Here is an 11,458-nt window from a genome sequence, read left to right as displayed (position 1 = left end):
ACGAGCTTAACAACGAGACGACATGCGTCTGTCCAGACACACAGGATCTGGTGGCGAGTGTTTCGTTTTTCGTGGCGCCAAACATGATCGACTTCTCCACGGTGTTCAGTAAGTTTGATGTTGCAGGCCAGGCAGCAGTATTGTCAACACTGATAGTCATCTTCACACTGTTTGTCATCGCCGCTCTGTTCTCAAGGTACAAAGATGGCCAGGACGTTCTACAGGTTTGTAATTTTATTGCGCAGTTGTAATGTTTGGTGCATATTTGTAATTTTCCTGAGTGTAAATATATAGGTTGAAACCAGTTTTGTCTACAGTAAGAGAATTTAATAGAATTGCTAATTCCAGGTAAGTTAAATGTAAGATGTCACACATTTTTTTTACTGCAAGGGTTTTTCTACAAAATTATCGTATTTCTAATTGTAAATATATTTGTTGTGAGAGAAGTTGGCTTAGTTAAAAATATATATTTAAATTTCAGTGGGGCGTGTCGCTGTTGGAAGACAATTTCTGTGAAGACTCATATTTCTACCTGATAACAGTTTACACTGGGATGATCCGACACGGAGGAACCACCTCTAAGATTGAGTTCAACATGATCGGCGAGAAGGGAGACACTGGTGTTAGAGTTCTTACAGACGGGGTGCGCAAGGTAATCCAAATGGCAAAACTGTTATGCATGGTGTAAGCCGTATCTTAGTACAATACAGAGTCGAATGGCCAGTTGGTAAAACCGTGGGCTATTTCATGAATTTCTATCTAGTGCCTCTCACGATGATATTCTTTCCTGGACGATACATCTTTCCAGCATCGCTAAAAGAGGACTGCCACTCACAGACTAACATATAGCAAACTAACATAGGACAGAACTCATTCGAATACATATAATTGTGAGGATATGCATTCATGAATCACTGTCAAAACTGTGGTAATATCAGCTGTTCACAAACGATGAGTATATCCTGATTTAGTAAACTAGTCTGAGGGTGGCAGTCCTCTATTAATGATGCGGGAATGAGATATGGTTTTGATTATGATTTTGCAAAAATATGGTTTTCATTATGCATAACGGATTTGTCGTTCGGATTTAACTTGTCTTATCTATTTTTTGTGTCCTGAATTAGTGTTTATTTTAGACATAATGTTTATATAAAATTATTATCATCTTTGTGCAGGAATTTGGTTCAGGAAGTGTTTTACATTTTATCATTGCGGTCCCTCACTCTCTGGGTAGATTACAGTGTCTAAAAATCTGGCATGACAACTCTGGCAAGGGACCCTGGGCGTCCTGGTATCTCAACAGAATAGAGGTCGTTGACCTTCAGACAAAGGAAAGGTAAACAATGATGAACTTTTTCTTTTTTTATTAGTATTATTCGCAGGACAGGCGATCAACATGACCTTGACTGATTACAAATAACAGTTGTTCAATAAATGCTAAAGTGAGCACTTAAAAATAAAATAACTTGAGAAATATCTCTGCAAAAACAAATAAAATAATAATAATGACAATGTTTGAAAGCAATCTTGCAAGATAATTTTGTTTGGATGTTGTTTTGTTTGGGAAAACCTGAGAGTATGGTCATAACTCTGACATGTAACCTACTAAACTTTGATGAGCGAAAACAAGGCTTCAAAGGTAGATGTTAAATGTTAGCAAAATAGAAAAATGAATCTGAAAAAGGAATACAGCAATAATGTAATTAGTATCGTGTGTACGCTATAATTGAGGAAAGAATACAACCCAACTATACAGATAACATTTGACATTGAAATAAAACTATTCCTAGATATACTAAGAAGAATCCTCGAGTAGTAAAAAGTTATGTAGTAATTGTAGCTGGTTGCCTACATCAGACCTGAATTAAATAGTCGATACATACATAGAATTGACCTTACAGGACATTATGTGTTGTTGAATATGTTTTAAACTTAAACAGTGCGTTCATGAATGTTTATTGAGGTGCATAATTTATATAACCTTTGGATACTCAAACTGAACACTGTTCATCCTAGGGGCGAGGCGTAGACCACTGATAAAGTGCTAGCTTGACGCGCGGTCGGTTTGGAATCGATCCCCGTCAGTGGGCCCATTGCGCTATTTCTCGCTCCAGCCAATGCACCACGACTGGTACATCAAAGGCCGTGGTATGTGTTTCCTGCCCTGTCTATGGGATGGTGCATATAAAAGATCACTTGCTGCTGATCAAAAAGAGTAGCCCATGAAGTGGCGACAGAGGATTTTCTCTCTCAATATCTGCGTGGTTCTTAACCATATGTCTGACGGCACATAACCGTAAATAAAATGCGTTGAGTGCGTCGTTAAATAACACATTTCTTTCCTTCCTTCCTGTTCACCCTAATGGCCTCAATGATTACAGCCCTGCTAGTTTTAACATTTAAGACCTTTTATACCCCAGTGTTATAGTATTGTTATTGTTATCCTACTGGTCTCTCCTGTTTTACCCAGTATTGTTTTTAACTTCCAAGCCAGCCTTCTCTATTTTATACTTTACGGACTTGTAGATCCACTAGTTTGTTTGTTTACTCTCTCATGATGTTACTTTTACACCGACAAAACGTTGAATATATTAAAGGGATATTCCCGAGTTTGCTACAATTTTTAAGATGATATCGACTAAGGAAAACAAACCCAACACCCTAAATCACCCCATCATCTGTTCCAAAGACTGCTTTGACAAATTTAAAACGTGCACAAGACAGAGCTCGGTGGATGTGTATATTATTAAAGGAACATTCCCTAGTTTGCTGCAATTTTTAAGATGTTATCGATTAACAGACATTTTAACGATTGTAATTACATATCAAATATATTTTTGTGCATAAAATATTAGTGGCTGTGTATTAAACGTGTTTCTGGTCGTTCTAATATTTGTACTAGGTTAAATTTCATTTTATTTCCTAAAAAACTAAATTTTCGAACGTACGAACTTATTTGAAAACAAAATCCAGTCTGGGCTTCTTACAAATATTAAGACTACCAGAAACACATTGAATATACAGACACTGATATCCTAAAAAAAAAAAAATTAATATGTAAGTTTAATCGTAGAAATGTGTTATAAGTCGGAAACATCTTACAATGCAGCAAACTCAGGAATGTCCCTTTAATAATTGCTTTGTAAAAGGTGGTTTCAGTGAAATGGGTTTTTTTAAGTTTTATCATAATTTATATCAGGATTTCATAATACAAACTATATTGTATTGTATTGTAACAGTACGAAACCCTATGCATATAAATACTACTGCAGAGATTGACTTATATACATTTAAATATTTTTAAATAGAATATTTTAATATATTTGTTTTATATATCCCCAGAGATGATTTCATCTTTTATCAATGGCTGTCACTGGAAGTAGGACAAATTGATACATGTATTGGTGTCGGAAGTGCTGAAAACCTGCGGATCTTCAAAACAATGTTCTTCGAACATGCTAGGCAAAAGATATCTGACGATCATCTGTGGCTATCGACCGTATTGAGACCCGTGAAGAGCCACTTCAGTCGAGTACAACGAGTTGGTTGCTGTTTGGCTTTCATTCTTCTGTCCATGATTGCAAACGCAATGTTCTTTCAAGGCAAGGAATTCAAAACCAGAAAGCAGTCAGCAGATCTTGAATTAGGACCAATAAAGTTCAATTTCTCTCAGTTATGGAATTCATTTGTGAGTGCCATAATTACGGCTATTCCAGTCTTTGTGATGATGCTGCTCTTCAGGTAAGTATTTCACAGTCTGTCTTTTCTAAGCCCATCAGATGGCATCTGGATTAGCTGGATCATAGCTGTATATTATTAGGAGATGCTTGGCATACTCCTCTGTTCTGCTTTCGAATTGTAAATATTATTTTTGTTAATCTGTCATTTTGATAATAAGGTGAAATACAATGCATGGCCATGGATCGCACTTTCCCATCAGACAGCATATTTTGTTCCTTCTACATTTTACTATGGGCGTAGTCTGGAAATATGAATGACAAATCCATTAACGTATCCAAAGTCGTATATATGCACAAAGCGGAGCCCAATGGATGTATTAACAAGGCTGTGACCTCTGACTTGAACCACCGTCTGATGTTTAACCAGGACCAGTCTTAGTGTAGCATTCTGACTTTTAGCTCAGACACGACTCTAGATACAAGCATGGTAGAATTCAACAGATTCAACAGCCCAGACGCCCAAGACTGGTGTTAGTGATAAACGATAGCCCAGTATCTCAACGGGCTAGTGCTTTAAAGCATTACAATAAACGTTTGCGAGCTTCACTATTGAATATTTAGCCCCCAGTAATATGTGATCTATTTCAACCGGGTAGTTTTTAAGTCCCGTCTACACAGTCAACACAGTAGTGTTTTACCATCACAGTCACATGCTTCCACTCCACTGGTACCCTAAAATATTTCAATAATAAATTAAATTATATGTTATTAGTTTTCAGCATGCATTTATATTTCAATATAAATATAAATAGGCTAGTGATTTAGCTTCTTGGCTTAGTGACAATAACAAACCCACTATCCCACTAGCAAATGTGTCATGCATGTATGTTTTACATTTTGAGTGCTGGGGGGGGGGGGGGGGTATTCCATCCATATATTTAGTGTTTAATAACCTTCATGTTCGACCACCTCTGTTTCTAGAAGTCCAAGTCATTCTACATAGATACACCGTTTACTATGGCCACAACTGTACCGTTTTAGAGTTAATAAATAACCATATGTCCCTGACTGTTGTTTCAGAATGTGCACATTTTTTATATATATAATATTTTGACTATGACAACAGTATAACTGTTGCTTTGAATTAACATATAATTGAAGACCATCGTTATTGTAGCCTTGTTTTTCACAAAATATTGAATATGATCGCAGCTTTTCTGTTTTGAATTATTACTATACCTGTATGACTATCACTATTTCAGGAAGTCCAAGCTGAACAAGAGTCAGATGTCTACAGACGAGTACACAACACACTGGATGCTGCCATGTTTCAAACGATTCAAGTTCTACAAGGACAGTGTCGCACTGCAGAAGGTGCTGGTCATAAAAGATATTGTAGATGACGAGGAGGGCGTCCTGCCTCACTTCTGTGTCTACATCGGCTGGGTCCTCGTGGCTTTGTCTTCACTGGTATCAGCCTTCTTCATCACCATGTACAGTGCACAATGGGGGAAAGATATTTCTGAAGAGTGGCTGGCCACTTTCTTTTTAAGCTTTTTTGAATCCATATTCATCCTCGATCCATTTAAGGTCAGTAAATGAAAATCATGTGTCGTTTTAATATTGGGACAATCATAATGATGTATAAAGATAAATACTGACAGGATTGTGTAAATATTTTAGATAATTCATATATACGAATGTTGGATTTTATATTCATAGAATTATGTTACCATTTAATATTTAAAACACAAATCGTGTTATATACTAATTTTATATCGTTTTATTGGCAAACAAAGTACAATACTGATAGGGAGCCGAGACGTAGCCCAGTGGTAAAGTGCTCGCTTGATGCGCAGTCGGTTGAGATCGATACCCGTCAGTGGGCCCATTGGGCTATTTCTCGCTCCAGCCAGTGCACCACAACTGGTATATCAAAGGCTGTATGTGCTATCATGTCTATGGGATGGTGCATATGAAACATCCCTTTATGCTAATCGAAAAGAGTAGCCCATGAAGTGGCGACAGCGGGTTTCCTCCCTCAATATCTGTGTGCTCCTTAACCATATGTCCGACGCCATATAACCATAAATAAAATGTGTTGAGTGCGTCGTTAAATACAAACAGTTTCCTTTTTAATACTGACAGGATTATGTAACAGTAATCGGCATATACCCATTTTAAAGCATTCTCAGACATTGTAATGTTATTAAATGATTGAGTATGTATCATGTAGAGTTAAACGTACTTCTTCTCCATACATCCCCCATCTGTTCTTCCGTGTGGATAGTTTACTTTTTATTGTTCCTTCGTGTTCGCCACTGGTTTTTTGTATTTAATGACGTTTTGCTAATTCCTTTTGGATAATAATGATAAAAGGAACAAATTAAGGTTATTCTGAATATAGTTTTGAAAATTGTCAAATGGTGGTGAAAATGTATTATTCATTTCAAATGATTAATATTTAATACTGCTTTCAGATCTTGTTTCTCGCAATCATATTTGCAATAATTCTCAAGAACATCAAAGTCGTCCGACCCACAGTGTTTGATTTGGACCACATCAAAGCCATGAATGCCAAGCAAGGAAAACCAGTAGAAAGTAAATTTGTTAAAACAGACATTTCCTTATTTATTTTTCTTCTCTTCTTACTAATAAGAAATGTGTTATAAACTGTAATTTGAAAACGTTTTGTTTTCTCTCAAAATGCAGCATATATAATGGATAGTGGAGCATTAAATATGCAACATTTTAATGTTGAGCCTTAATGCAGTCTTTTGTGGTCAGCTAATAGTGTCTAGATGGTGATGGTCATAGTGCTGTCTGCTTGATAAAACAAGAATTACATGCGACCTACACCTTCCTCGATAGCATAATTATAAAGATACTGGTTTCGTATCTTAGTAAAATCAAGAGTTACTGTATATGGTTCAGTGGGTCGACGAACACAGCAACTCGTCTCCTGTTAACAAAAGCAATGTGCATCCGGGACAGCGTGCATGGTCCGTCATTGGATATAAGTTGGACAACCTATTTGATTCGTTTAACATCTAAAGTGTGTGAGAGTTAGCTTATGTTTGACATCAAATATCACCTGACTAAATGATGTGTTGAAATGTAATAAAATTCGCACTTCTTTCTTTCAGCACGAAGAAACTTGGAACACAAACGTCCTTTCCGTCGATCAAAAATTAAAGCCGCTATCATACAATTAAAGCAAAAGTCGAAGATCCAGAAGGCTATCAGTGAGTTTCTAGTGACTGTTTTCCTCCTCATTCTCCTCTGCACCATCGGCTATAGTAACAGGGATCCTCACAGCTTTCTCCTACGAACAAACCTGGAAAACCAGCTGATATCACCTGGAAAACCGCTCCGCAAGTTATCAGAAGTAAGTCTCTTTCATAACCCCTTTTTGATCAACAACCGTTTATTGTAAACTAAACAATAGTTTATATTCCACAAGATGTTTTTAGAGAGGGGGTGAAATGGCACTACACTATTGAGGGAAGAGGTGCAACGCTTAAAAGGGCAACAGCAGTATCGAAAACTACGTCAATAGGCATTGTAACATGGCAATAGTCCCCTGAAACACCAAGCTGACAAAGATATTACATGTCCCACACTAACAATAAATTAATGTATTGTATTCCTCCGATAAACACTGAATTCCTATGCACGTCTTAATTAAAGGAGTCCCCACCCCAGTACTCCAATCCTGTTTTGAGCACAACATCGCTTACTACAACGAGTGTGTCTATGCTAGGATAACTTGCTCTCAGTATGTTAAATACCCTACCATGGTTTCCTGTACAGTGGCGTATCGTCACTGAAATGAACTGGAATGGTGTAGACTGGACTGGATTGGTCATAAGCGTACCCTAAATTGAGAAATGAGGCGCGAAATTTCAATTCCAAGAATCTGCAATAGTAAGCTTTGGCCCGACACTCATACACAGTCTCAGACCGAATGACAGTGCCTGTTTTACAATGATTACCTATAGTTTTTTAAAACCAGTGATTTAGTGACATAATGACCTGTGTTTCCTTCTGATGTGTCTTGTATAGGAATACGACAGCCATTCCGGTGTCTCAATTCTTGGAAGTGGCAGTGATTCTCCAGACGAAATGAGAAGGTGTATCATCATTTATTCGAGTGCGGCTGTACTCATATTGTAGGCATGTGTCAGTGGTTAAGGTTTTTATGTCTCAAAATACTCATGTAGACTGCCTTGCACAGATACCAGCTTGAATATGCAAATGGTTTTCTCATTCAGCTTTGCATCTAACAGTCAACGATCAACCTGAGCGAGTATTATATTCAGAATTTTAAATCTACACAAGGCAGAGTCAAAAACCTCCTAATTGCTCCATTTGCCACTCCACAGAAGGATACCTTCGCCCTATTTTATCTAGTCTCTTAAATATTCCTTTCTTTTACAACAGGTTCACAGTGTTAGACAGTATTACCATTGGTTGAACTACACAGTGGTGGAAGCTATGTTTCCAGAGGAAAATTACAACACCGATTTGTTAGGGTCACACGACAGATTGTTGATGTCTGACCTGAACAATTTCCGTGTTGGAGCGCCCAGACTAAGACTTGTCAGACAGAGAAAAAGTAAGCTTTATATATAGATAATTTTTCTATCTAAATTCTTAGTTATCGGGATGAAGAGCGGAATGAACTTAGTTAACAGAATCTCAGAAATAAGTTATCATTAACCGATTGTACATTTTGTTGAAACGTTATATCGAAATGCAATAGAAATATATTCAAATGTCAAAATGTGTAGAAGCCATGCCATGAAAATGCAATCAAATTTTATGAAACAGCTGACTGCACAAAAAAACGTCTGTTTTATATAAAAGGAAAGACATTATCTTCAAGATAGACTTTAAGATACTATAGAAAATCATTACAAGTAGATAGTAAACTGTCACTAGTCCATATGAAAATATTTACATTTTATACAAAAGCATTCAGATTCCATACAAAATAATCCTAATTTAATTTTTGCTTAAATGTAGAAAACCAAATCTGTCAACATCTTCACATTCTTATTTAGAAGCCAACTAATTACACAAAAGTAAATTTCCTCAGGATTTAGGTTACATCAGGCATTTTAATATTATTTCAGGTCCATGTTCCTTGCCGTATATGGGCACTTTTGAATGCATTCCACGATATTCAGTGACTACCGAAGACACGATTGACTACTGTGAGGGTTGGAACTCTACAAAACCATGTGACGAGGATGAAGGGCTGAAGTTATCAAGTGCAGCATGGAGTTTCGTACCAGCTTGGAAAATCTGGGGAATTCCAATTACTGGAAGCTTCAACCTATATGGCGGTGGTGGTTACATAGCAGAGCTGGACATCAGTCGTCCAGTGGCTAAAAAAACAATAGCTGAACTGATAGAAGCAATGTGGATTGACCGTCAGACGAGGGCTGTGTTTTTAGAGTTCACGGTGTATTCTGCCAATCTGAACATGTTCGCTTATATCAGTTTGCTGTCAGAGTTTCCAGAAACGGGATCTCTTCTGCATTACACAAATATCTTCACCTTCAGAAGCTTGCAGCTTACTGGAACTCTGGGCACCTTCATTATCATCTGTGAGATCCTCTTTTTGATAACTACCGTCGTTTGGGCTGTTGTTATTGGACTTAGAGTGCTCAAAGAAAGATGGACTTTCTTCAACCAGTTCTGGAACATCATTGAACTCGCCACTGTCGGTTTATCGTTTGGTGCAATCGCCTTGTACTTCTACAGGCTACGGTTCACCACAGAAGCCTTAGCCAAGTTCAGAGAGAACACTCGCAAATTCGTCAATTTCTACCACATTGCAATATGGGACAGCATTTTTATTTCTGTCGTTGCCATTACTCTCCTCATTGTCACCTTACGGCTTATCAAAGTCATGGCCTACAGCAAGTTCACACACACGGTCTTCACTGTGCTAAAGCAAAGCTCCAAGACGCTCCCAGGTTTCTTTTCCTACATCATCTTGACCCTGCTTGCATTCGCTACATGTGGCACGTTGTTCTTCGGCGCCTTCGCAAGGGAATACAAAGACCTCATCACGTGTTTGGAGAGTCTCTTCTCTGGTATGCTGGGTCATACTGGATTCACCAAGATCAACATCCCAGCAGAGAGCAGCTGGTTTGCCTTGATATACTTCCTCACTTTCATTGTCATCATGGCCTTGACCCTGGCCAACATCTACATGTCGATACTCCTGGATACAATTGACTTGCTACAGAGTGATAAGAATGGAGAGCTGGAACTTGAGCTGACAACATTCCTGTGGCATTATGCTAAAGAAATCGTAACTCGAAAGACCAGTAAAAATACCCTTAAGTCTAGAAATAGTATGAAACGCATTTAATATTTCTATTTAATTGTATTTGAAGAAAACAGCTAGTTATAGAAATCTAGAATCTAGAACTGAAAAAGTAGAAGTGAAATACAAATTATATTATAAGCATGTAAAGTTTTTAGACAATACCTCTTAAAACATTTAGCTGCTTAATAAAACTCATTAGATGATTTTGACGAATAGGACATTGTCGTGGTACCTTTGTAATTTGTCAGTTTGTAGGGTCAGTTTATATTTCAGGTTCTAATAGACCAAATCAATTCCTATTGCCGATAATGTTAACGTTTACTAATAAAACTGATATAAGCAGCGTTTCAACACACCCATGAAGTACAGCAATAGAAAGTGTGGCACCTCACATCTAATCTACCTGCAAGAAAATGGGGGGTCACGTATCATTTAAGAGATTTAATTAATGTTTTTAATAGCAACCGTCATTTTTGCTGAAAATTGCACTTCCATTTTTGGGGGTACCCCGCATTAGTTTCAACCTCTGGTATATACTGCATAACAACTGTATGACAAATAAAAGTGTATTTATTTATTGTCAATGGATAATAGTATTTGCACAAATAATCAATGTCACATATTACTACCAATCACACCCACAGCTGCTTTTACTCCGTAAATATTTGACGGTACACGTCGAACTCTGACACGGAACTCTCTTCTTTGGTACTATGCAACCTTCAGTGGTGTGTATAATCAAACTAACCGGTTGACGAATATTATGGTGTTTATTTGATTTTAGTTTCAGACACAACAGAAACAACTGAAAAGAGACGAAAACTGGAACTTCTCATTTCAAGATGAACCATTATCCGACGACGAACTTGAACAGTTCTGGAAAACAGGACAATTCGTTACCCAGTACCTGTTGACATAATAACACCATTCATTTTGTTATGTGATTCTCAACACCACATTTCAATATCAATATATCAATATCCTCAACATCACATTTCAAAACACACACAGAACAGAAACATAAAAAAACTTCTCCATCACATGTCGGTGGACATTCCAACTGAATGGTATAAGAAATACAAATCGGTCCGAGCATCCGACTTCCATGACGCAACAACTCCATTTTGTCTTGCCACTGTCTGCTAAAATACCCCACTTGAGGGCCAACTTTTGTTTAAACGCTAACCAGTTTGGGGAACAAAAAAACCCGGAGTATCCTGTTGAACAAACAAATCATGATATTTGAAGCACACGTTGTTGGCGACAAAGTTGAACTAGCAATCTATGATCAAGCACAACACGTGATTGTTCCACTGAATTTAGATCGGTGAAACACCGCTTTTGGCTCATCCAGTTCAAATAAACTGAACGTTGTAACTTCTCATTTGAAGACTTCTGACTAACACAAACAGGCACTATTTACTGAGATCGT

At 37.5% G+C, this 11,458-nt stretch overlaps 1 protein-coding gene across 1 annotated transcript; it reads left to right on the top strand.

Annotated features, from left to right (window-relative positions):
• On the top strand, positions 1 to 10,406 carry LOC121379980 (polycystic kidney disease protein 1-like 2). Its single transcript, XM_041508684.1, has 9 exons — positions 1 to 224; positions 482 to 652; positions 1,176 to 1,336; positions 3,343 to 3,741; positions 4,943 to 5,270; positions 6,161 to 6,281; positions 6,827 to 7,068; positions 8,124 to 8,298; positions 8,819 to 10,406. The coding sequence occupies exons 1-9, from the start codon at positions 84 to 86 to the stop codon at positions 10,066 to 10,068; spliced, it is 2,988 nt and encodes a 995-aa protein (XP_041364618.1). The 5' UTR covers positions 1 to 83; the 3' UTR covers positions 10,069 to 10,406.
• Positions 10,407 to 11,458: the final 1,052 nt, after the last annotated feature.

The sequence above is a fragment of the Gigantopelta aegis genome, chromosome 8 (genome assembly GCF_016097555.1).
Source record: "Gigantopelta aegis isolate Gae_Host chromosome 8, Gae_host_genome, whole genome shotgun sequence".
NCBI classification, from domain to species: Eukaryota; Metazoa; Mollusca; class Gastropoda; order Neomphalida; family Peltospiridae; genus Gigantopelta; species Gigantopelta aegis.
The sequence above is the reverse complement of the archived record's forward strand: the minus strand, read 5'-3'. Positions and strand labels throughout refer to the sequence as shown.

Bases quoted from the DNA above. Each gene is read 5' to 3' on its own strand.
- LOC121379980 (XM_041508684.1), top strand. From the start codon at position 84: ATGATCGACTTCTCCACGGTGTTCAGTAAGTTTGATGTTGCAGGCCAG. The intron at 6,282-6,826 runs GTAAATTTGTTA...TCTTTCTTTCAG, and splicing joins GCAAGGAAAACCAGTAGAAA to CACGAAGAAACTTGGAACAC. The intron at 7,069-8,123 runs GTAAGTCTCTTT...CTTTTACAACAG, and splicing joins CGCTCCGCAAGTTATCAGAA to GTTCACAGTGTTAGACAGTA.